The sequence below is a fragment of the Electrona antarctica genome (genome assembly GCF_951216825.1).
Source record: "Electrona antarctica genome assembly, chromosome: 11".
NCBI lineage: Eukaryota > Metazoa > Chordata > Actinopteri > Myctophiformes > Myctophidae > Electrona > Electrona antarctica.
In genome coordinates this window covers 50,949,740-50,976,372 of record NC_136792.1, presented here as the reverse complement: position 1 = coordinate 50,976,372, position 26,633 = coordinate 50,949,740, and the positions used below count along the sequence as shown (strand labels likewise).

At 43.7% G+C, this 26,633-nt stretch overlaps 1 protein-coding gene and 1 long non-coding RNA gene across 5 annotated transcripts in view; one reads left to right on the top strand and one right to left on the bottom strand.

Annotated features, from left to right (window-relative positions):
* The window catches only part of LOC306932850, a 520,149-nt gene that overhangs the window by 266,957 nt on the left and 226,559 nt on the right, over positions 1 to 26,633 (top strand). The window lies entirely within an intron of this gene.
* On the bottom strand, positions 1,585 to 25,623 carry pnkp (polynucleotide kinase 3'-phosphatase). 4 transcript variants are annotated; one of them, XR_013791165.1, is made up of 20 exons: positions 25,250 to 25,623; positions 24,489 to 24,609; positions 24,244 to 24,285; positions 23,059 to 23,481; positions 21,638 to 21,772; positions 19,275 to 19,421; positions 18,373 to 18,452; positions 17,469 to 17,526; positions 16,748 to 16,855; positions 13,548 to 13,619; positions 11,156 to 11,204; positions 10,422 to 10,492; positions 9,456 to 9,548; positions 9,191 to 9,287; positions 8,766 to 8,827; positions 5,975 to 6,084; positions 5,437 to 5,524; positions 4,843 to 4,910; positions 2,529 to 3,230; positions 1,585 to 2,479 (listed from the first exon to the last, which is right to left on the bottom strand). XR_013791165.1 is itself a non-coding variant. In XM_079514776.1 (20 exons), exons 3-20 carry the CDS (start codon positions 24,607 to 24,609, stop codon positions 3,110 to 3,112), a joined length of 1,950 nt encoding a protein of 649 aa, XP_079370902.1. In that variant the 5' UTR covers positions 25,250 to 25,308; positions 25,543 to 25,621; the 3' UTR covers positions 1,589 to 3,109. The 4 variants fall into 4 exon arrangements, 3 of the variants coding, with proteins under 3 accessions (XP_079370900.1, XP_079370902.1, XP_079370901.1); XM_079514776.1 differs by having other exon boundaries at positions 1,589 to 3,230; positions 24,244 to 24,290; positions 25,250 to 25,308; positions 25,543 to 25,621; XM_079514774.1 differs by having other exon boundaries at positions 1,587 to 3,230.

The following is a 26,633-nucleotide window of genomic DNA, read 5'->3' as shown; positions in this document are numbered from 1 at the left end:
ACACCACCCCTATGGTTAAAACAGCACCTCAGTGAGGATCTGCAGTTCCTGTCCACTGTCAACTAACACCACCCCTATGGTTAAAACAGCACCTCAGTGGGGATCTGGAGTTCCTGCCCACTGTCAACTAACACCACCCCTATGGTTAAAACAGCACCTCAGTGGAGATCTGCAGTTCCTGCCCACTGTCAACTAACACCACCCCTATGGTTAAAACAGCACCTCAGTGAGGATCTGGAGTTCCTGCCCACTGTCAACTAACACCACCCCTATGGTTAAAACAGCACCTCAGTGAGGATCTGGAGTTCCTGCCCACTGTCAACTAACACCACCCCTATGGTTAAAACAGCACCTCAGTGAGGATCTGCAGTTCCTGCCCACTGTCAACTAACACCACCCCTATGGTTAAAACAGCACCTCAGTGGAGATCTGCAGTTCCTGCCCACTGTCAACTAACACCACCCCTATGGTTAAAACAGCACCTCAGTGAGGATCTGGAGTTCCTGCCCACTGTCAACTAAAACCACCCCTATGGTTAAAACAGCACCTCAGTGGGGATCTGGAGTTCCTGCCCACTGCCAACTAACACCACCCCTATGGTTAAAACAGCACCTCAGTGAGGATCTGCAGTTCCTGCCCACTGTCAACTAACACCACCCCTATGGTTAAAACAGCACCTCAGTGAGGATCTGGAGTTCCTGCCCACTGCCAACTAACACCACCCCTATGGTTAAAACAGCACCTCAGTGAGGATCTGCAGTTCCTGCCCACTGTCAACTAACACCACCCCTATGGTTAAAACAGCACCTCAGTGAGGATCTGGAGTTCCTGCCCACTGTCAACTAAAACCACCCCTATGGTTAAAACAGCACCTCAGTGAGGATCTGGAGTTCCTGCCCACTGTCAACTAACACCACCCCTATGGTTAAAACAGCACCTCAGTGAGGATCTGCAGTTCCTGCCCACTGTCAACTAACACCACCCCTATGGTTAAAACAGCACCTCAGTGGAGATCTGCAGTTCCTGCCCACTGTCAACTAAAACCACCCCTATGGTTAAAACAGCACCTCAGTGAGGATCTGGAGTTCCTGCCCACTGCCAACTAACACCACCCCTATGGTTAAAACAGCACCTCAGTGAGGATCTGGAGTTCCTGCCCACTGTCAACTAAAACCACCCCTATGGTTAAAACAGCACCTCAGTGGGGATCTGGAGTTCCTGCCCACTGTCAACTAACACCACCCCTATGGTTAAAACAGCACCTCAGTGAGGATCTGCAGTTCCTGCCCACTGTCAACTAACACCACCCCTATGGTTAAAACAGCACCTCAGTGGAGATCTGCAGTTCCTGCCCACTGTCAACTAACACCACCCCTATGGTTAAAACAGCACCTCAGTGAGGATCTGCAGTTCCTGCCCACTGCCAACTAACACCACCCCTATGGTTAAAACAGCACCTCAGTGAGGATCTGCAGTTCCTGCCCACTGTCAACTAACACCACCCCTATGGTTAAAACAGCACCTCAGTGAGGATCTGCAGTTTTCTGCCCACTGTCAACTAACACCACCCTATTGAAAAAAAATTGCCCAAATGGAAATGGAAAACAATTGCCCAAATGGAAAAATTGCCCAATTGCCCGAGTTAAATTAACATTGCTTTTTTTACTATATAAATTGGGGTCCCAGAGATAAACATGGGGGTCCGTAGCCTAATGCATGTCAAACTGGGGGTGCTTGAAATGCAAATGGTTCATTTACAACAAATGATGTGTACTTTATGATAAATATCCATGTTTTCAAAGGCTTTATTGCAGACAGTTATACAGACATTGTATAGACCATGTTGTTTTGCTTAAGCCATTCTGGACGGGAACCCCTTTTGGTGTTTTAACTAAGCATTATGTTATACTTTAGCTATTGAAAAATAGCAGATCTACAAGCTCATAGCGCGCCACCGAGTGGCGCGCTACGAGCTTGTAGGTCTGCTATTTTTGACAAAACGTGAAAATGCGGCACAAATCTTTGAATATATATTCTTACAGAAGACCTTTTTTTTAATTTCGACGTCGGGCCTAAATGCAGGGTAAAAACACCAAAAGGGCTTCCTGCCCAGAATGGGTTAAATTGTTTCCTGGATGAGCTGAATTCAAAGGCCTTGACATCAAACCATATTCCAGACATTACATTTAAAAAATAAACAATATCTTCTTTCATCTTGTACCGAGACAGCATACAGTGTTTTAACCACACTTATCCTGGGGGGAAACATTAGGGGGAAAACAGCCGATCTAACAATGTTTGACGCGTCGTGAGCTTGTAGATCGACTACGTTTGGCAGAGAGATTTGATGTAGTGTGAAAATACTGGTGGTCCTAGTACACAGCCCTGCGGGACCCCTGTACGAATGGAACCAAATGGACGCTTACAGGTCCGTAAGGGTCCATTTGGTTACAATTGTTACACTCTCAGAGTTACAGACCTGTAAGGGTCCATGTGGTTCAATTTGTTACACTCTCAGAGTTACAGACATTTGTTACATTCTCAGTTACAGACCTGTAAGGGTCCATTTGTTACACTCTCAGAGTTAGACCTGTAAGGGTTTATTTGTTACACTCTCAGAGTTACAGACCTGTAAGGGTCCATTTGTTACACTCAGAGTTAGACCTGTAAGGGTTTATTTGTTACACTCTCAGAGTTACAGACCTGTAAGGGTTTTATTTGGGGGTCCCTGGGCCAATGTTGACCACCAGTGTGTACTAGAGCAGGGCTTCTCAACCTGGGGGTCGCGACCCCTCGGGGGGTTCCCGCAATTATTTTGGGGGATCCCCAAATTATTAAAAAATAAAATCTTTTTTTTTTCTTTTTGCAACTGAATGGCTGGAAATGTAGTTTACATAGTAGACATGCATAAACTTTCCTTAATGATTATATCTGGTTTCAGTATTTATTTATGATGTATTTTCTCTATTAAGGTTATTTTAGCGGTCAATTTGTATTAGTGGTGGGGAGGGGGGCGGGGCGGGGGTCGCGAGACATGGCCAAAGCATTTTGCGGGGGTCCCCAGCCAAAAACGTTGAGAAACCCTGTACTAGAGCGCCGGGCTGGCCAATCAGCCTTCGGAGAACCGACGAAACAGAGCTTCTGATTGGCTGTCTTTGAAGCGTGGGACGAAGTGGACGTGGAGGATCTCCGTGAAGCCCTCCGATAGGTCGGGAGCCACGAAATGTTTCCTGAAAAAGGAGGGGTAAAAAATGATCACACGTTTGATTGGATGAATGAGCAACATGCAACAATTTACACGTCTCAGTTACTAATGTTGCTCTGGAGAGGGAATGGTCCGGCAGCCGAGGAGGACGGGTGGGGAATTTGGTATATAGTCTTTTTTTATTGGCCTAAAATATTGTCTATATAACCTACATACATTCATGAATCCACTTGCTGAGCGGCTGTCAGTATTGGGTAATTTTTTGAGTGGTGCAACCACTCCAAGGAACAGCAATGTCCGTGTTAACCTATGTGACTTTGTGACTATGTGACTATGAGTACCAGTAGGGGCAAAAGTGGCACTGTTGTGCCAGAAACAGAGAGAGAGATAGTGCTGCACTGTTGCCTGCTAATGAGAGAGAGAGAGAGAGAGGAGGAGGGGGGGGGGGAGTTGCACCACTCAGTTCACACGGGTGTGATTTTTTTAATAGGGGTCTCTTGTGGCCCTACCATTAACATCCTATGGCAGGCAAAATTGTCAAACTTTCCTTTTGCTTTCAGTAGCATGTGACAAACTAGAGGGTTTTCATGATGCTGAATCCATTCCAAGCATTAGTTATGCACAAAATACACTCCTCGGGCTAAAAACGGCCATAGACGTCATGACAGATGTGATGAGGTCAGCACATTTTGAGAACATTTGGGCAAGTGGCTATGGCTGCTTTTAGCCCAAGGAGTGTATTTTGTGCAAAACTAATGCTTGGAATGGATTCAGAACCATGAAAACCCCCTAGTTTGACATGTCTTAAATACATATATACTTAAATAAATACTAGGAATGCCCCGATCACATTGATTTCCTCCTGATCCGATTCCGATCATTTGATTTCGAGTATCTGCCGATTTCTTTTAGTCCCATTCACGATGCACGTCGCACTGGGAGGAGACCCCCGGGGCAGACCAAGGCGCAGATGGAGGGATTACATCGACTCACTGGCCTTGGACCACCTCGGGATCCCCCAGGAGGAAGTCACTAATGTTGCTCTGGAGAGGGAAGTCTGGAGCTCTCTGGTGGAGCTGTTGCCCCCGCGACCCGACTACGGATAAGCGGTTGAAGATGGATGGATGGATGGAGTCCAATTCATTACAATGGCGACGGTGCCGCGCAGCGCTCTCCTTCCTCCTCCGCTCTGTTGTTGTGATCGCCACTTTGTAATACTATAGCAACACTATAGCAAGCGAAGCGACTACATCATTTTAAAGTGGATTTTCATGACAAGCAACTCGGCGCAGTGGCTCTTCAAAGGTAACTTAAAACACGGCAGTGAAGCCTGAAACACGACTGTTTAATACCGGCAATTTAATATTTTTTATAACACACTTATGCCATATCACAATAGTACAATAAACAATGTGATCCAAAATCACAGACAATACAGTCCAATATCATATCATGATATGGATATAATATTGATACTAGGGATGTCCCGATCGCGTCTTTTTGCTCCCGATCCGATCATTTGAAAATGACGTGATCGGCCACGAATTCTGATCACGTGATCGGATCATCCCTAATAAATACAATATTCCCCTCTGAGATGTACTAGTGTACTTATATTGTACTTTATGTACTCTTACTTGTAGCTGTGGAATATCATGTCGTTGACTTTCATATGCTTGGTGTCTGAAGGAGTCATCTCACGGAACTGTGGACAACACGGCGCGCGCGCACGCACGCACGCACACGCGCACACACACACGCACACACACACACACACACACACACACACACACACACACACACACACACACACACACACAGTTAAACACCCAAAAGATAAATGTGATGTCTCCCTCACCGGGACCCAGACTAGTGAAAATATCAGATCTACAAGCTCACTACGTGTGCTAGAGAGGATTTAGCATAGAGTTATATATAAACTAGAGAGCGGACAGCCCCGCCCCCTTCTATTCATTCCGATGGAAGTTGCTCAGTGGCGTTTTGAAGCACCCGGAAGAACGTTCTACATCCACATTGTTTTTATTTGGGAACCAGAATTTGCGGAAGTGCTCAATGTTAAACCCCAACTGCTGCTGCGCGGGGTTTTCCTCATGCTAAATGCACGAGCCCGCCTGCAGTTCCAGCTCTGACCAGTAGGGCCGACGGCTTCAACGTTGGCCAGCCTTTCTGGGGTGCTTGAGTCTGGCCCCCTAGGGGGCAGTGTGTCTTACCCTGTTGTTGTGTCTGGCCTGCTCCAGGGAGGCAGAGAAGTAGAAACAGCGACACGGAACTCCTGCTGCCTTCGCCGCGTCCACGTATCTGGAAATATAATAAAGTACTCATTTATTATAATTATTATAATGATAATAAGTAGTAGTAATCAGTGATTACAAATAAATCACTGACACGTTTAATGTTTGTCGATTATGTAATAATTGCGACAGGCGTAGCGAGGAACGCAGGCGTTGTTGCCTGGATCAACACAGGTCTCCTCCAGGTCTGTTGAAGAGGGGCGCAACAACACAAGCGTAAAAAAAAAAGCGGGCGTGCGCACGAAACGAAACTTAGATAGCATTTTATGTAGACATAACGCTATAGTGTATACGCATAGTTTCATTATATAGATATACCACTGTTACGTTCTTAGCTTACGCATGATTCATAACTATTTTTTATGTATTTGATGTATTACTCTGGATTAAGAGCGTCTGATAAATGACTACATTGTAAATTGTGCCATGACGAGGTCAAAGGTCAGCAGCGACGTACCGTTTGCGAGACTCCACCTCTGGGTTGGTGTTGTCCACGGCGACGCTGCGGCCCTCCTTCAGAGCGCGCTCACACGCCGTCACGCAGCTCTGCCACGAGCCCAGAGTGTCCTGATGCACGCACACACACACACACACACACACACACATAGATAGACACACGCACACACACGCAGACACACCCAGAAATGCCATTAAATAGAGGACCGTAGCCTGATTCAGGTCAAACCAGGGGCCCTTGAGCCGTAAAAGTCTTCTCTTATGGGGGTCCTTGTCATGTATTTTCTAATGGTGGTCCGCAGGCTAATGAGTATCATTTTAGGGGTCCTTGACATTAAAAAGTTTGGTAACCACATGCTGTGAGTAGTTTGTCCTGGAAGGACAGGTGATGATCACCTGTCCCCCGTGCAGTTTGTCATGGAAGGACAGGTGATGATCGCTTGTCCCCCGTGCAGTTTGTCATGGAAGGACAGGTGATGATCACCTGTCCCTTGTGCAGTTTGTCATGGAAGGACAGGTGATGATCACCTGTCCCCCGTGCAGTGTGTCCTGGAAGGACAGGTGATGATCACCTGTCCCCCGTGCAGTTTGTCATGGAAGGACAGGTGATCCCCCGTGCAGTTTGTCATGGAAGGACAGGTGATGATCACCTGTCCCCCGTGCAGTTTGTCATGGAAGGACAGGTGATCCCCCGTGCAGTTTGTCATGGAAGGACAGGTGATGATCACCTGTCCCCCGTGCAGTTTGTCATGGAAGGACATAGGGCTGCACGATTTTGCCTAAAAAAAAACCTTGATTTTTTGCTCTGAAACCTCGATTTCGGTTTCGATTTCAATTTTTTTTCAGTAAAAGAAATACATTGTCTCAAAATACGTTTTCATTTTTTTTAAATGCAAACAAATGTTTTCCTATTGGAATAAAGTCCAAACCTTAAAAGGATCCCTGGCTACAAGACAAATATGCCTTAAAACATTACACTTGCCCTCTATGAATAAAAATAAATAAAAACATCAATATTTTATTTCTTTCATAAATAGAGAATCTTTCAATCAATAGGGACTGCTCCCATCGCAGGTTGATATGTCCATGTGTGGTTAGCCTCGGTCCCAGGCTTACTTTCCGATGTGTGGTCCAGCCCTATAGAATGCATATGCTAATAAAAACAACTTAATACTTCCTAAGAATAATATGAGCATCAAAGCAATATTTAAATACTTTTTATTAGCATGTGCACTAGTCCATACATTCCCTGGGGCTGGACCACACATGGACTGGACATGTCATATGACATCCTCAACTTGCGACAGAAGCTGTTCCTATTGAGGGAAAGATAAACAGTGTACACTACCCAACTTTATTTTATGAAAGAAATACAAATATTTAAGGTGTTTTTATTTTTAGTTATAGAGGGCAAGTATAATGTTTTAAGGCATATTTGTCTGGCCAGGGATCCTTTTAAACAAAGAAAGATAAATCCCCTTTGGGATTAAACAAGTGAAAACGTTTACAATAATGTCCAAATTAATTCTCATCCTCCATTTTTACGCGTGCTGAAAATAGCCGATCTACTAGCTCACAGCGTGTTGCGGAGGCGACACGTCGTGAGCTTGCAGATCAGCTATTTTTTAGCACGCTGATGCAACAGGTCGTACGGCGAAACATAAGACAGGCTTCCCCTTTGTTTTTAGCCGAGGCGACGTACACAGTCAACACAGAGTCAGACACACATGGCTATTGGCTCCTCGATGCAAAATAAACAGTGTACACTACCCAACTTTATGATAATAAGGGACAGTAGGTCAGGACACGCTATTGATATTAAAGCTTCATGTTCTCCAGCAGCACCCACTCGCTGCTTAGCTCTGGTCCATAGCCCTAATGCTAGGGTAGAATTAGCATTAGGGCTATGGACCAGAGCTACTCGCCGCTATGCCTGTCCATTCTCCAGGCACTGGAACAAGCCACTCGTGCTGCCGTCTCCCACAGGGACCGACCCTCCACTATGTCGGAACTAAACCTGTCCCCGTAAAAAGTCGGTGCCTGTGAGAGACTGCAACAACACGAGCGTAGGTCCCAACCTGCTCCAGCACCCGGAAAACAAATACAAATACAGCTGCGTGTGCAAAGCGCGTGTGCATCCCCTTTTTACAACGTTTACAACGAGTAGTTTGCTCCACATCTGAAACGGAGAAGCCGAACCATTTCCAGACGACAGACATTGTCTTGCCTATTTTAGCAACTAATTCCTATCGCTCCCCGTGGCAGACATGCTAACGCTGCTTTCAGCTTTTCTCTCTGCGCGGCAGTGGGAGGAGGAAGTAACTACGGTAGCCCGGCCATAGAGCCCGACAGCCTGCAGGCGAGTGCGAGAGAGATTTACCGTAAATGCCCTAGTTAAAGGGAAAAACGATTTTCGATTTTCTTTTTTTGACATCGTCCAAATCCAGAAATCGCGATTTCGATTAAAATTCGATTAATCGTGCAGCCCTAGAAGGACAGGTGATGATCACCTGTCCCCCGTGCAGTGTGTCATGGAAGGACAGGTGATGATCACCTGTCCCCCGTGCAGTGTGTCATGGAAGGACAGGTGATGATCACCTGTCCCCCGTGCAGTGTGTCATGGAAGGACAGGTGATGATCACCTGTCCCCCATGCAGTTTGTCATGGAAGGACAGGTGATGATCACCTGTCCCCCGTGCAGTTTGTCATGGAAGGACAGGTGATGATCACCTGTCCATCTTGTGATTTTATTAATGTCACAGTGTTGTTCTACGAGTCGTCTCTCCACTCACCCTGTTGACGTACACGTAGCCCTGTGGAACGACGTGGCTGTGGAAGAACGTGGATTTACCCGCTGGGGGGAGAGACAGAGAGACATTCACTTTACATTATATACCTGAGAGAGAGAGTGTCAAAACAAGGCTGAAGCACGACAACACATCATCAAACTAATCCATGTAATCAATTATAAACAAATGTACTTTAAATGTTTTCTATCCTTAAAGCAGACCGTGTGACATCATTCCAGACCTCACAGTCCATGACAAGATTTAAACAGCGCCGCCGCCGCCGCCCGCCGGTCCAGACTCCCGAAAATGCTCTCGCTACATAAAGTGCTTAGCCTACCGTAGGTCTGATGACCTGCAATTTATCTGAATGACACAGCAGGGAGGACCACCCATAGAAGAGAGTCCCACCCATAGATAGGTCCACTCACAAGCAGGGAAGCCGACCGCCACGATGACCTCAGTGTGTGAGGCGGTGAGGGGAGAGGAGGGGGGGTCGTACAGCCTGGCTGAGGAGTCCAGCTTCCTCTGAGGACGCACACGCACACACACACACACACACACACACACACACACACACACACTGTGGTCAGTAAACTGATAGCATATCTTGTATATAATAGGATAACATGACGTGATGAGTCTAGCGCCCCCTGGCTACAGTAAACTGATATAACATGATCATTTTATTCTCACCGGGTCAAACTCTGGCATGCTGTAGGCGGCGCTCTTCCAGCCCAGGAAGTACTCCTCTGGTGTGTGGAACTGTAGTCCAATGTTCAGCGAGAACTACGAGAGAGAGAGAGAGAGAGAGAGAGAGAGAGAGAGAGAGAGAGACAGAGTAAATGTACCTAACATTGTAGTTAAGTATAATAATTGAGTAAATGTAATTAAGTATAATTATTTGTGACCGAAGGTCACAGTTAATTATGGAATCGAATTCCTCTGTGTGTGTCGGGCACCATATATGGTGCCGAGGTCTTGTGACATCATCAGGGATGGAGATGTGGAGACCCTGATGTCATAGTAAATGCGACCTGCTGTCACAGTTAAGCCCATATATGGAGATCCCTGATGTCATCACTATTGGCCAGCAACTCTACATCTGACCTCAAACCTTTAGATCTCCATATATGATATTTCAGAACCTGTTCTGACATTCCATATGTTGATCCTTCCCCATCCATCCTTCCTCTTTGATGTCTCCATTTTGACTGATACCTCTGAACTCTAGACTGGCCCGCCACAAAGTTATTTGTGCAGCTGCAGCCGGCATAAACTAGAGTTCTCAACAGGCCTGAAAATTAAGGCCTGGGCCTACCTGGGCCCTCATCAAAACCCTGTACACTCAACCCCACCCTTAGATCTCCATATATGGAGCTCACCTGTTCTGACATTCCATATGTTGATCTGACCTCATCAAACCCTGTACACTCAAGACATGCTCCTTATATGGCCAGTACAGAATTAATTCCATGTTGATCTGACCGCCCCCATGCCAAAGCCCCAGCGCTCGCCCAGCAGTCTGCCGCCAACGAGGCGGATGCGTGCACGCGACCTCAGGCGACTTACTGGTAACCGAGTAAATGTAATTAAGTATAGTAATTGAGTAAATGTAATTAAGTATAAATAATCATTGAGTAAATGTAATCAGTTCCTCACCAGTCTGTCACCGCAGGAGAAATCCTTCTTCTTCTTTCCTGGAGCCCAGTTGACAGGTCTGCCTGCTGCGTCTGTGACATCACCATGACATCACAACACATCACATCATACACACTGTACATACAGTTGACAGGTCTGCCTGCTGCGTCTGTGACATCACCATGACATCACAACACATCACATCATACACACTGTACATACAGTTGACAGGTCTGCCTGCTGCGTCTGTGACATCACCATGACATCACAACACATCACCATGACATCACATCATACACACTGTACATACAGTCGACAGGTCTGCCTGCTGCGTCTGTGACATCACCATGACATCACAACACATCACTATGACATCACAACACATTAGGGATGTCAGGGGTAACCGGCTAGCCGGTTAGCCGACCGTTAAGAAATATCCGAGTATGCTTATCAGCTTTACCGTTAATTTGCATAATAATAAATGCGTGTTCTGATCTTATAAAAAGGAGCATAAATAAATGTATACCATTCGTCTACCAACTTTAATTATGTAGCCTATACATGCATATTACATTTGGGGTAGCCTATTATTCTTTTTTTTACCTTAACGACATCCCTACAACACATCATCATGACATCACATCATACACACTGTACATACAGTTGGCAGGCCTGCCTGCTGCCAAACCGCTCCAATGACTGTATGTCTGTCTGAGTACGAGGCCTCAACATCATTATAATAAACACCTTCCTACCTCCTACGTAGAAACTCTGTTTGTTATCAACGGACACTCCACCATTAGCCTGAAATCACACGCACACGCACACACACACACACACACACACACACACACACACACGCACACACACACACACACACACACACACACACAGTTATAATTGAACCTGGAGGTGCAAACATCTCTTGCTCTACATCATTGGCTTTCAACCTTTTTTCACATCAAGGCCCATTATTTTTTTGTTGTCGTTGGATAATATTTTGTCCACAATTCCATGCTGTATTGATGTTGGTACCATTAGGAGAAATCAAAATAATTATTTTACAATCTCCAATTGTGTAGACATAAGTAATGCAGATGTTTAATCCATTGAGACCTGGAACGCATCCATGTCACGTTAGCGTTTAACCACATTAACCATTAACCCATTTTGGTGTTTTAAACATTGTTATAATTTAGCTATTGAAAAATAGCAGATCTACAAGCTCATAGCGCGCCACCGAGTGGCGCGCTATGAACTTGTAGGTCTGCTATTTTTGAAAAATCGTTAAAATGTACCTCAAATCTTTCCGAAAATTGTCATGATTTAGAAAACTTTTTCGACGTCAGGCCTGAATGGGTTAACAATATTTGAGACACCACCGGCCAGAGAGCATCTCCACCCACACAACACGCTTCTCCAACAGTTTTTTCCCTGCTACTGTGCGACTAGTAGCCGAGGACATTAGGGACGGAATTCAATATGATAGATGAACTTAATCGAGAAAGATGAACTGAATTATGCACTGTTTTTAGGCAGATTATGATTCATGAAGCACTTTATTTGATTCGATAGAACTGAATATGCATTGTTTTTAGGTAGACTATGACACACTTATTTATTCTAGGATTGTATGTTCTATGTTTCTTTTCTTTCTTACCTGTCCCTCCCTTTTTAATGCTGACCCTGGGAGCTGTGCTCCAAGATTTCCTATGCACTTGTGCAAATGGCAAATAAAGTCTATTCTATTCTATTCTATTCTTTAACTCTTGAGAGCGTAAAATGAAACCAAAATGGTTTCATTTTACGCTCTCAAGAGTTAACGATCTCTAAGGGTCCATTTGGTTACCAACTCATCATTTAGCTGTTAGCTCGTAGCGCGCCACTTGGTGGCACGCTGAGCTTGTAGATCTGCTATTTTTCAATAGCTAAAGCATAACATAATGCTAACACCAAAAGGGGTTCCCGTCCAAAATGGGTTAATGAAGAGTTCGATATCAAACCATTTGCTGTAAATATTTTTGGTCGTGTCTTTTTTTAAGTGTTTTTAACGACGTTATTACATAGAACTGACAGTGCATGTGTAGGCTACTCTCCGTATAGCTCAGGGAGCTTTTTCTACACTTGGATGGGGTTATGATATGGGTCCTTGATGTTTGTATATGTGTGATGATTTCTCCCCCTGGTGGCCACACAGGGATAGCCTACTAATGGCTTCATTCATAGCCAAGTTCAATCCCAAATAGGGACTGTGTCCACAGGTGTGATGGCTTATCGTTGATTTGATTCTGCCCACTTATACCTCTATATATACACCTGTCCTATATGCGCTGCTATCCAATAGAGCGTCGCAGCCCCGCCCCCTTTCATGACGACGCCAGGCCCAGGAAATAGTTCCCAATGCATTTTCCCCATAGACATTTCAAAACGTATTTATTTAAAGACCTTATAAGCGTCGTACCAAGCCAACTCTTGTCGTGACAAATCATGACAACAAACACAATATTTTGGACCAAACAAATAATTACAAAGAAGAAAAACAACAAAAAAGTGAAGTGAAGAAGTAACCTGCCGATTACTTCTTCTTTCTAATTATTTGTTCAGCCCGAAAAATTGTGTTTGTTGTCATGATTAAATTTTGTCACGACAAGAGTTGGCTTTGTCCGCGGCGTAAACGTCTTTAAATAAATACTTTCTGAAAAGTCTATGAGGAAAATGAACAGGGATTTCTTTTCCGGGTCTCTCGAGGGGGCGGGACTGCGACGCTCTATATACCTGACGAAGGCCACAGAGGCTGAAACCTTGTGTTTTTTACCTCGCCTTGGTAAATAACATTTTTGGGGAGCTTTCAAAACGGTGTGCAGAACTTATTCTTTCTTTTGCAGTCTGTTCTTTTTTGTTGGAGCACCCGTTGAATTAGCCTGGGATGTGCGTGCGCCTCCTGCCCACAAACACCGTTGAGCAGCCAGAAGGAAATCCAACGAGAGAATACATTATACCGGTAAGAATGAATCTTCAGACCATACTGTAGGTGTCATCTCTCTCTCCCCCATTCACAGATTATCAAATCGAGGTGTGTGTGTGTGTGTGTGTCTGTCTGTCTGTCTGTGTGTATCTGTGTGTGTGTGTGTGTGTGTGCGCACACACCTTCTCACACAGGTGATCCCACATCCCCGTCACTGGCTTCCTGAAGATGCCTGATCCAGCTGCTACAAACACCTGCAGAAAAGCCAAATATCTCACTACAATATCATTATGCTTACAATATTAAGAATTCTGTTATACTGTATTACATTTATTATGACGATTTCATTAGGAAGTTTTAAAGGGATATTTCACTTTCAAAAAAGCTTTTGGTCATTTCATCGTCCACTCACATGTGAACACCCCAGACAGTTTGTATGTTGCTTGATTCAGTATTTAGATATGTGATATTCATTTTAGCTGCCCCGCCCCTTCCTTCCTATAGACAGGGGTGCACACAAGCGGTACACCAGTGCGCATGCGTCGTCAAAATTCATTCTGCGCTGTCAATCAAGCGCCGGGAAGCGCATCTGCGTACCAACAGCTGGCGCCGCCCAGAATGATTATTATGGCCAGAATACTAGTAAAATCTGTAGAGAGAGCATTTCCCACCGACTGCCAATCAAAGTACGTCTTGCACAAGTGCACTGGCCATTGTGGCCAATCACAGCGCGTCCTTACTCAAACGAGGGAGGATCCATTTCCATTTCCATGCTGCTCGCTGCTGGGAGGAGGGCGGTTCGGTTGACAGGAGTTTACTACTGAGAAATCCTGACACAAATGGTTCGGCTTCTCCGTTTCAGATGTGGAGCTAAAAAGTAAAAGTTGTAAAAGGGGATGCTTTGGATGCTTTGCACTCTTCCCAGTCGCCGCTGTGCTTATGTTTGTTTTCCGGGTGCTGGAGCAAGTTGCTCGTGTGCGATGCCGTCTCTCACAGCCTAGGCACCGTAGCCTGGCTAATAAGCCAGACTCAAATCACACTGTCGTGATTCGGTCTGACTTTTTACGGGTACAGGTTTTAGTTCTTACAGTGGGAAGAGTGCAAAGCATTGCGGACTGGCACTGCTGCTGCAGCCGGCACAACATGAAGCTTATCAACATGACAACGTGTCCCGACATACTGTCCCTTATTATCGTAAAGTCGGGTAGTGTACACTGTTTATTTTTGCACCGAGGAGCCATGTGTGTCTAACCACCCGATGTAGTATGAGGGGTAATCCAGACGAGGACGATTTCGGTGTTTCTCGGGCAAGTAATTAGCCGATCTGCCCTTTTTGTCACACGGAGACGGCGTTTTGGGGGACTTTAACGGCTAATTTTGAAACTACCTTCCAGAGTGGGAAAGTTTGGAGACGCGACTTTCACGTCTCCGTGTGTACAGCGAATGCCGCCTAATTTGCTGAAACGGTGATGTCATAGTCCCCTCGCCCCCTCCAAACTAACCAGTGTTAATGGTTTATTTCACCATAACCACTTACATATAAGTATCACAGCTATTTTATATTTGCACATAATGTCTATAAATCTCTTCTCCAAAAATAGCCGATCTGCAGCCCGCACGCACGCAAACAATTGAGCAGGCATGCACGAGAGAGGAGTTGTGTGTGAGGAGCTGATCACAGATAGAGGGAAAGTGTTATATTTGGCCTATTATTTATGCTATATATTATTGACCGCGTCTGTGTCAGTCTCACAGTCACAAAGAGAGAGAGAGAGAGAGAGATGCTGCGTGTTAAAAAATAGGCAATGATTAGCACTGTGCTGCCAGCAGGTGGAAGGAATCAAGCAATTATCTGACATTCAGAGGTGTTGCGCACCAGCGAATATATATATTTCAATCTCCAAAGTCAAACTCATAAATTCACAATGTACCATGCCGCTCCTCGTTGTGAGCTGTGTATGATGATCTGACCGAGAGAAGGGGCGCGCGCACACGCTCTCTCTCTCTCTCTCTCTCTCTCTCTCTCTCACACTCTCACTCTCTCTCTCTCTCTCTCACACTTACTTTGTGCTTGCTGCTGTTTTCAGAAGAATTAATCCAAGGTTTGTCATATATTATGGTTTAGTAGGCATACACTTTAGCTGGTCAGTCAGTGTGTGCAGACTCAGAGAGAGAAGCAGCACTGCTCTGCTCATTAAATTGATATGACCTAGATATGTCATATGCGCATCTGATCAAGATAATTAGTTATTTGGCAACACCTGTGTGAAATACCAACGCTTTCATATAGCCTACTTTTAGAATAAGCTTTTTCTTTTTTTTGATGGCCATCTACAGGCCAGCCATGTGTACTGCATCTTTATCTTGAAAACGGAGCAGTTTACCGGTCTCGTGTGTAAGGCAAACATAATTAACATAACCGCAATGTAGACGCAGTAAAGTTTTATATCGTTCCCAAACTTAGGCGGGGAACAGCCCGCGACGTCCTCGTGTAGTGGCCCTCTGAATCCACCCATCGAATGCACAGGAATTACTCTAATTCTCGATTTCTCCCATCGAATGCGCCCAGATTGGATAATTCGCACAGTCTGGGAGCTCAGAATTATCCGAATTACTGACAAAAGCCCATGGAATGCTCGAGTTCTACTATTGGCTGTTCGCCTTTCGATGGGTGGATTCATACTACATCGGGTGGTCTAACTGTCTGAGTCTGACTGTACGTTGCCTCGGTAAAAACAAAAGGGAAGTAATTTCATGCAATCAAATAGGACTTTTCTGTTTGGATGTATGGGCTGTCAAGGCCAGAAAGTAGTTTTTAGCCACTCAGTAGGCTTTCCCGCAAAACTTCCAGGTATGATGATGATGTCACGCGCATACCCTCTATACAAACCCATTGTAACTCCATTTTAACGATGATGGATTCATAGAAAACACCCAACCTTTTTTCTGGTGAATCATAGTGTCCTCCAAATATGTGAGGGGGCAGTGTTTTTTCCATTTACCGTTTTCTTTTATTTCTTGGTAACCAAGAAAACACGCGGCAAAGGCCGTCGGGATCGGGAGCTGGGCATATATTATAATTCTGAGCTGTAGTTGTAGAGTGTTCTAACCCATTCAGACCTGAGACCAGATTCCACAAATGTCTTCTGAATCCTGACAGTTTTCTGAAAACCTCATGTTTCTATGTCAGTGGTTCTCAAACAATTTCATGTCAAGGACCCCAAAAATCATATGTAATTGGCCACCGACCCCCATCTGAAAATATGCTGTTCCAGGCACCCCCCCCCCCCCCCCCCAGAAGCAAAGATATGAGTTCCCTATGAAAGAATATATATTCAAAGATTTGAGACACATTTTCAGGTCTAAATGGGCTGATTCTTACCTGAACAGGTAGTCGTAGAGTGTTCAGGATGTCTTCCACTTTAGACTTGAACACCTCTGGTCTCAGTTTACCTCTGGCGATCCCCATCTGGTTGGTGAAAAACACCACCTGACAAGCACACATATGCACGCACATGCATATGCAAGCACGCAGCCACGCACGCACGCAGCCACGCATGCACGCACAGCACATTATTATTTTCATTATTTTCTGTGCACACTTTTTGCACCACACAGCACGATTCACAATGTGCACATGTACATGGACCGCATCATACAACACCATATGTGAACCATGAGTGTATGTATATTTGTATTATTTTTGTGTATGTATATTTTATTATTTGTATTTATTATTATATTATTATCATTTTTTTATATATGTTTCATTATGGATAAAGAGCTCAAAGTCTATACATTTAGAACTTAGAAGACAACGTGAACATGAAGGGAGAGAACACACAGTTAGGGAAGCTAAACATCGTCTTAAAATGTTTCATTTCACGGTCCACACATTCATGTAGAATGTAAAAACCACCTGCCATGCATGGGATTTGGCCTCTAGTACATTTTAGTGTCAGTATATTTCTAATATATATTCTGGTACATTGACATTGTGGTGTCAGTATTACTTCATGTATTACATTGTGGTGTCAGTATTACTTCATGCATTGCATTGTTTTGTCAGTATTTCTAAAGTATTTTTAAACTTCTCTCCTCACCTTGTATCCTTTCTTCAACAGGCTGGCTAGCCTGGGCTGGATCTCTGGAAACAGAATCCTGTTGAGAAGCAACCAGGTTTATTCACCACTCACACACACACAAATAATAGCAAAACAAATAGCAGATCTACAAGATCTACGAGCTCTTCCTCACACTTGAGAAGTCTGGCTGTGGAAGAGGTGTGGCTCGAAATGTTACAACCTTTGAAAGGTAAACATCCTTTCTAACAGGAGTGTGTGAACTGTCACTAGAGATGTGTGTATCCAGTGAACTGTAAAATGGTAAATGGTGCATTTATAGAGCACCTTTATCCAAGGCGCTTTACAGCGATTGTGCATTACATTCACACACATCTTTACATAGATTGTGCATTTGGGTGTCGCACGATTCGATTCGATTCTGATTCTTGGGGGTCACGATTCGATTAAAAATCGATTTTTTCGATTCAACTCGATTCTCAATCCAAAACCTTTTTTTTTAAAATTCAAAAGCATTTTTTTTCCAGATTCAAAACGATTCTCTATTCAAAATGCTTCTCGATTCAATACATAGGATTTCATCACAATCTACTCCAGTCTTGAACTGAAGTGACTACAGTAACTTGAAAATGACTGAAGACATGTTTACTGTGATTAGGGTAAGCTTACATTTCATATCACAAACACCCTGTAGTGAAAACTATGAAACGATTTTGAATCGTTCATAACGGGAATCGCGATTCTAATCGATTTTTTTGACACCCCTAGTAATGTACACCTTTACATAGAGTGTGCATTACATTCGCCCATTCAGATGGGCGAATGTAATGGGCGAATGTGAGTGGCACGCTATGATTTAAAAGACTTTTAGTAGAACCGGCTTCTGGTCTAAATGAGTTAAGCTAATGAAGTGATGACATCATACCTCCAGTCATCGGGGGCAGTGGGGAACACCTTGCCAGACTTGGTGGTGATGATGCAACCGTCGATGTCAAAGCCTGCAATCTGGAGGAGAGACAGACATGACATCACCACCATGACATCACCATGACGAGATAAGCATTTTAGACAGACAGGCATACATTTAAACAAAATCACACCCGTGTGAACTGAGTGGTGTAAGGTCTTATATAGACTGATCAGCTGTGGTCTGACGTAATGTCTGACGTAATGAAATCACACCTGTGTGAACTGGATGACCGTAGCAACCATGCTCATTTTTTGGTACGATCAGACAGACAGACAGACAGACAGACAGACACGTAAACTAACAAAGCCAGTCGTAGGAGTGGTTTACACCACTCAAAAAATAACAGAAATAGTAGATATATTCTACAAGCTTGCTTACAACAGGGGTTCTCAACGTTTTTGGCCGGGGACCCCCGAAAATGCTTTGGCAACGTCTCGGGACCCCCGCCCCGCCCCCTCCCGACCCCCAATATAAATTGACTGCTACAATAACCTTAAACCATTTTGGGCGGGAACCCCTTTTGGTGTTTTAAGCATTGTTATAATTTAGCTATTTAAAAATAGCAGATCTACAAGCTCATAGCGCGCCACCGAGTGGCGCGCTACGAGCTTGTAGGTCTGCTATTTTTGAAAAATCGTGAAAATAAAATAAAAATAAAAATCTTTTTTTTTTTTAAATAATTTGGGGACCCCCTAAAATAATTTGGCGACCCCCCGAGGGGTCGCGACCCACGGGTTGAGAACCCCTGGTTTACACCACTCAAAAAATAACAGAAATAGTAGATATATTCTACAAGCTTGCTTACAACACGACCTGACCGCACGCACGCACTCGCACACGCACACACACACACACACCTTGTCACTGCCCTTGACTCCCGCTGCTGTGTAGAGCATCAGAGATCCAATCTGCTGCCAGCTGCTGTTGGTGCAGGCTGACGATGATGATGGTGATGATGATGAAGATGGGGCGCTGCCCCCCCCCATGGCCTGCTCTGCCATCTCCTGTTAAGTAGGGACGGGTTATAAGGCAGTGCTGGAAAGTAACTAAGTACATTTACCTGTACTTTGTAACTGACATGTACTGTACTTCCATCCATTCTGGGCGGGAACCACTTTTGGTGTTTTAACACATTTTGTGCCCAAAACGTCTGTGGACGTCCTGGGTATTACCGCACGTGCATAGCCCAAGACGTCTGTGGACGTCTTTGAAAAAAAATAAATATATATATATATATTTTTTTTATTTATTTTTTTAACACGTGGTGCCAAAGTTTGTGTTTTCGCCATTGAGAATGCATTTGGCGTTTAAATTAAATAACTCAGAAACTATAAAACATTTCAAAGTAAAAAGTTCCAGCATGTGTCTCCACAGTCAGCTGAATTATAAAAAATGTGAATGGATTTTCTAGGTGAAAGTGATGTTGGGCAGTTTTGCGTGGGCTCTCAATGTGTTAAGTATTATGTTATGCTTTAGCTGTTGAAAAAATAGCAGATCTGCAAGCTCGCTACGAGCTTGTAAGTCTGCTATTTTAGAAAATCGTGAAAATGTGGCGCAAATCTTTGAATATATATCCTTTCAGAGCAAACGTTTTAAGTCAAATCTTTGCTTCTGGGGTGTCCCTGGAACAACATTTTCAGATGGAGGGGTCGGCGGCCAATTACATATATTTTTGGGGGTCCTTGACATGAAAATGTATGAGAACGACTGACATAGAAACATGAGGTTTCTCAGAAAACTGTCAGAATTTAAAAGACATTTGTAGAATCGTCTTCAGGTCTAAATGGTAAGTTTAGAGGTATTTGTACTTGTACTGGTTATGCAGGGTAGGGATGTCCCGATCTAATTTGTTTGTTTTTTTTTGCTCCCTGATTTTGAGTATCTGTGGATACCGATTTTTTCATAAAACATATGCCATATCACAATAGTACAATATCCCAAATCACCAATATCCAGTCTAATATCATGATTCAACTAGAAAAAGTGTCTCAGGTCTCCACCAGGCCAGGTCAGGTTGTGGCCTCCTGGTGGCGCTATAATAGGCCAATGTGAAAAGGGTGCCATTTGTTCTTACACCATTGATGGCAATTGGATGATTAGATTTTTGCAAAAATCCACCTGTTGGTGGCGCTATACAGGCGCTATACGCTATACAATGTGAAAAGGGTAGGATATATTCCTCAGCTTAGTAGGAAAGTCTGTGAAGGATTTCACGTAAATTGCACGCTGCGTTCATTTGAGGCTTTTTGTTTCAAAAGGGCCAATCCTGCAAACTTTGAAAGCCAATGTTAGCCAATTAGGATGGAATATGAAATATCGGACAGATCCATCTTGAACACATGACTATAGAGATAGTGTGTAACGATTTGCGGGATTTTTGGACAGAATCTGGAGGAGTAATATCAAAAAATGTTTTTCAAAAGTCGGCCTCCTGGTGGCGCTATAACAGGCCGTTCTGGAAATTTTGGGGCAGAGGTTCATCGTTGGCATCCAGGGAGTGTGTGTGCAAAATTTGGCATCGACCAGGTTAACAATGCTGGAGAGTAGCTGTACACAGACAGACGGACGGACGGACGGACAGACGGAGTGCAAAACATACTCCCCATGCCTTCGGCCTGGTGGAGACAATGAATAAGATTTCCTTTCAACCAGAGCCGCGCGTCCAACCACAAGGCAACATGTCGTGTCGCAAAAGGGTGTTGCGCATCCGAAATGGCAGATCTACAAGCTCACAACGCGTCCATCCGTGAGGCATTGTGGACTTGTAACTCTGCTGTTGTTGAGTTCAGGTCAATCAGAACGGCAGCTGCTGTTCACCGGCCCCGCCTATAGTTAACCCTTTACTCGCTGGTTGTTCCTTCCAACACAAAGTTTTAACTCAGTCGGCGCCACAGCGCCATCTGGTGGAGGGCTCTCGCCACCACAAGTGCATTTTCAACATTGAGCACCTTTAGATTGAAAGCCAGTTTGGCCGGAACGCGCTGCGACGTGTTGTGAGCTTGTAGATCGGCTATTTTCAGCATGCAAAATGTGTGTCTTTTCCTTATACTGGATCTCTTGTCCACTAGTTCCTTCCTAACATTTCAGTCTAGTTTTTATTTGTTGACGAAATTGTCAATATATTTAGTTTTAGTCGTCATAGCTTAGTTTTCATTTAGTTTGTCGGTGAAAAAAGGTAGTCGACGAACATTTTTCGTCATAGTATTAGTCGACGAAATACCTGCAAGTGTCTCAGCTTCTCCTCGGCCAGATTCTCCTCCTCGTCCTTCATCTCCTCCTTCACCTCCTCCTGGTGTCTCCTCTGGCGTTTCACATCCTCCTCTCTCCCCTCGGGACTCAGCGAGCGTTTAGACGACTGAAGACACACGCTGTGTTAAACACTTCAACCACACATATACTAAACTCTGTGTTAAACACTTCAACCATACTAAACTCTGTGTTAAACACTTCAACCACACATATACTAAACTCTGTGTTAAACACTTCAACCACACATATACTAAACTCTGTGTTAAACACTTCAACCATACTAAACTCTGTGTTAAACACTTCAACCACACATACTAAACTCTGTGTTAAACACTTCAACCACACATATACTAAACTCTGTTAAACACTTCAACCACACATATACTAAACTCTGTGTTAAACACTTCAACCACACATATACTAAACTCTGTGTTAAACACTTCAACCACACATACTAAACTCTGTGTTAAACACTTCAACCACACATATACTAAACTCTGTTAAACACTTCAAACACACATATACTAAACTCTGTGTTAAACTCTTAAACCACACATACTAAACTCTGTGTTAAACTATTAAGCCACATATACTAAACTCTGTGTTAAACACTTCAACCACACATACTAAACTCTGTGTTAAACACTTCAACTACACATATACTAAACTCTGTGTTAAACTATTAAGCCACATATACTAAACTCTGTGTTGAACACTTCAACCACACATATACTAAACTCTGTGTTAAACACTTCAACCACACATATACTAAACTCTGTGTTAAACTATTAAGCCACATATACTAAACTCTGTGTTAAACTATTAAGCCACATATACTAAACTCTGTGTTAAACTATTAAGCCACATATACTAAACTCTGTGTTAAACTATTAAGCCACATATACTAAACTCTGTGTTAAACTCTTCAACCACACATATACTAAACTCTGTGTTAAACACTTCAAACACACATATACTAAACTCTGTGTTAAACACTTCAACCACACATATACTAAACTCTGTGTTAAACACTTCAAACACACATATACTAAACTCTGTGTTAAACACTCCAACCACACATATACTAAACTCTGTGTTAAACTCTTCAACCACACATATACAGTACTAAACTCTGTGTTAAACACTTAAACCAGTCGTTTTCAGCCCTTTTCATATCAAGGTCCAGTATTTATTCAGCATTTTCAACTCTTCTCTGAGTCAACTCAAGAGTAATCAACCGTAAGAGTATATATCTATCATTTGATTTACCAACCCTCTGTCATTTAGTTTGGGACCATTTTGGGGCCCGGCCCGAAAATGTCAGGTCGGGTAGGGTCGGGTAACTCGGTTTTAGGGGCAGAGTGTGAGAACTCTTAACTGCTCATTCCTTACCTTTCTGGGAGAAGCAGAGAAGAAATCCTTGATGTTGCGCTTGGACCCCCCACTGGAAGGAGGGGGTCCACGAGGGTCTTTGTCCTTGGACCTCCCACTGGACAGAGAGGGACCACGAGGGTCTTTGTCCTTGGATCCCCCACTGGACGGAGGGGGACCACGAGGGTCTTTGTCCTTGGACCTCCCACTGGACAGAGAGGGACCATGAGGGTCTTTCTCTTCCTTGATCTTGTCTTTGGCCTTCAGGGTCGAAGAAGAGGAGGAAGAGGGGGAGGAGGGCGTTCCGTTGGCGCTGAGCGTAGCGTAGCGCAGGCTGAACGGGTGCTGCTGGTTGACCAGGTACAGGCTGTGTCCGGGGGTCAGGTTACCAGACTGACCCCTGCCCAGGATCTCGCTGCCCAGGGAGCTGGGGTTGGGGCCAAGCTGTGTGCACGGCACCGGGGGTGGGGGGGATAACGGAAGCTTTTATACACAGGTGTTGGTAGGACACAATTATTACACATTACACGCTTAATTATTCGCACTTATTTGAGATAATCGCAATCATTTTTGCATAATCGTCAATCGTTTACATGTTGATACAAATGTTGATACATTAAAAAAAAGAAATAGCAGATGTTGTAAGCTTGTAGATCAACTATTTCCGCTATTTTTTTTTTTTTTTTTTTAAATCTTAGAAAAAACTATTAAATGTTTCTGTGAATTATTTGTATAATAAGTTATTTAAAGGTTCAGGACAACACCCCTTGTCATTTATTTGATCCAAATTGAGGTAATTAAAATACATGATAACTTAATAAACAGGTAGTTAAGATGTGATCATAGTTACCACGGTAACTAATAAACAGGTAGATAAGTAAGGGATAACGTCTGGCTAGCTGTATAGCTCTATTCTATATTTCTTGTACAATGTTTCATTGTGTTTTACATACAGTAAGTAGAGGCCTTGTATAAGCCCCTTGGGCTTTTTGCCTCAGCCTAGCACTTTACCCTTATATTTGTATGTTCACTGTATTGTTTTTATACTGTGCTGCAGGGGTGAGGTGGGTTCAGGGGGTGAGGCCAAGTTATCAAGAAATAACAGCCTGCTGAATTCAGCGATTGACGAATCAGAATCAAGCATTCAACCAAGCCATGGAATAAGGTGTGATCATAGTTACCATGGTAACTAATAAAGTTAGTTACCTGTGTCACCAGTACATTCTGGTCTTTGTAACAAGCCACCAGCTTCACTGGAGGAAACAATAACACGCGCACGCGCGCACACACACACACACACACACACACACACACACACACACACACACACACACACACACACACACACACACACACACACACACACACAGTAAGGTGTTCTGTTGCTCCAGCTACGTACCTTGGTGTCTAGAACACTGAACATAAACAGTCAGGTCCTGGAAGCTACGTACCTTGGTGTCGGGAACACTTCTTGTCGGCGACACCGGTCTCAGGTCCTCGGCCCAGGATGACCGCACGACCGTCCGGCAACGAGATACTGACTCCGCCCACACCCACCAGCGTGCACGACATCTGAGGACAGAGCACGTTAAAAAGGTGCATCACGTGATGTTACAGTTTAACTCCACCCCCATAACACCAGAGGGAGCGCAACTAACCATGTGCAACCTAGATTCGGCACAAACAAGGGACTAAAGTATTTTCAATCCTATGCCACCAAAATGTGGAACGCCCAACCAACAGTCATTAAGACATGCGAATCCCTCGACTCCTTCAAAACCGCTCTCAAATGGCTTTTGGGGAGTTTAATGCTTTAATGCTAGCGTCATTTTACCACAGCTCTATGCTTCTTTCTTTCTGGCAAACTGTTTATAACGTATTCAATCAATCAAAAATAAATACAAAAATGATTAACAAAAATATATAAATAAATAAATTATTCGCAAACTTTTCAACCCAAGAGCTCCAAACAGTAAATCTGGTGTCTACCCTCCCACTTAGCCCGTCTCCGGACCCCTCGGGTTGAGCTCCTTTGGACCCCTACCAAAGGGGTCCAAAGGACCGGGCTACCGGGCTACCGGGCTACCCTCCCACTCTGGTCCTCTGGTCCATAGCTCTAATGCGTTGCATTTAGAGCTATGGACCAGAGCTAATCCCACCCAGGACCCAAACGCACACACACTTTTTAATTTTTTAAAGTATGATACTGTACCTTTCAACACTCTGGAGCAAAACTGCAGCAGCAATGTGAGTTTGTTGTGAGAGAGATAACTTTATAAACACACACACGCACGCACGCACGCGCGCGCAGACAAACATACACACGCCCGCACACACACACACACACACAGACACACACACACACACACACACACACAGAGAGAGCTGTAGTTTGTAGTTAACGTACAGGCGGGTTGCTTTTCACTCAGACCAAACAAACTGCGGTTTTTATCATAACTGTTAAGTTATGTTATGATTAATAAACGAAGTTATTATTATTATTACTATTTGAGCTTCTTCTGCTTCTGTTGACACGCTCGCACGAGACGCACAACACAACACAGTTGTTGAGGACCGCTGTTCATGTGACACACATTGGGTGCACCGGTAAATGGAGCCGTGTAGAAAGACGTGCTCCTCTCCCAGTGGTTCCGCATTTTGCCCAAGGCTCTGATGGTGGCAAATTCATTTTTGTATTTGTTTTATAATGAATGATGATAGCATTCATGTACTGTTCTTTGTGTATAATTTGCTTTACTTGAGTATGTCCGTTTTGTTTTATCTACTAAGGGTACTGCATGATGTCATTGATTGATTGATTGATTGATTGATTGATTGATTGAAATTTGTATTAACAGTTTTGTAGAATGGGTACAGTTCAAGGAAGGTACAGATCAAAAAGGATGAAACCAGAAAAAGCACTAAGGCTTGTTTACATCAGGGTCCTCCATTTTCAATTCATCAGAACAACTAAAGACATACAGATTGATATACACTTCTATGCAAAAATCATAGGCCTAGAATCTTTAGAAAAAAGGGATACGTGTACAGTAGCCTATATATAAGTTCAATATTGGAGAGAGAGAGAGAGAGAGAGAGACACCTCCATTATATCTAACCTCATACTGTGTACAGGGTATTGTGCCTAGTAGTCGGTAGGCTACATATTTGAATTGTCTTGATTGTTTATTTTTTTCTCATGTATTTTTCATCTACAAACAAAAACAATGGAGCGGGTGCAGAAATGAATTTCCCCCACTTCCTTTACACGCAAACCTGTGATACGGTATGTGACAATAAAGTAGTCTCATTATGATTCTGCAATTTAAAATAAAATTCCATTCTGTTTTGGGCATAAACAAAAAATGTGTCCAAGACAAATTAATAGATTAATTTATCCAAACAGCCCTGGCCCATAGCAAGCAATTAACATCACAGAGAATGTATGAAATAAAAAACAAATGAAGAAATAAAATAAGGTGACATTCAAAACAACATCAGTCCTACACTGACCTCCAGTGGCCAGACATTAGCATTAATTTACACAGGATCATAACCCTTATATTATCATCATCGCTATTATTTCTACACTACAT

Coding starts and splice junctions, on each gene's coding strand:
- pnkp (XM_079514774.1), bottom strand. CDS start 25,356: ATGTTTGTCTGCGCGCGCGTGCGTGCGTGCGTGTGTGTGTTTATAAAG. Junction 17,527..18,372: donor ACTGCCCCCGATGACTGGAG/GTATGATGTCAT, acceptor GCTTCTCAACAG/GATTCTGTTTCCAGAGATCC. Junction 6,085..8,765: donor GCTACGTGTACGTCAACAGG/GTGAGTGGAGAG, acceptor TGCGTGCATCAG/GACACTCTGGGCTCGTGGCA.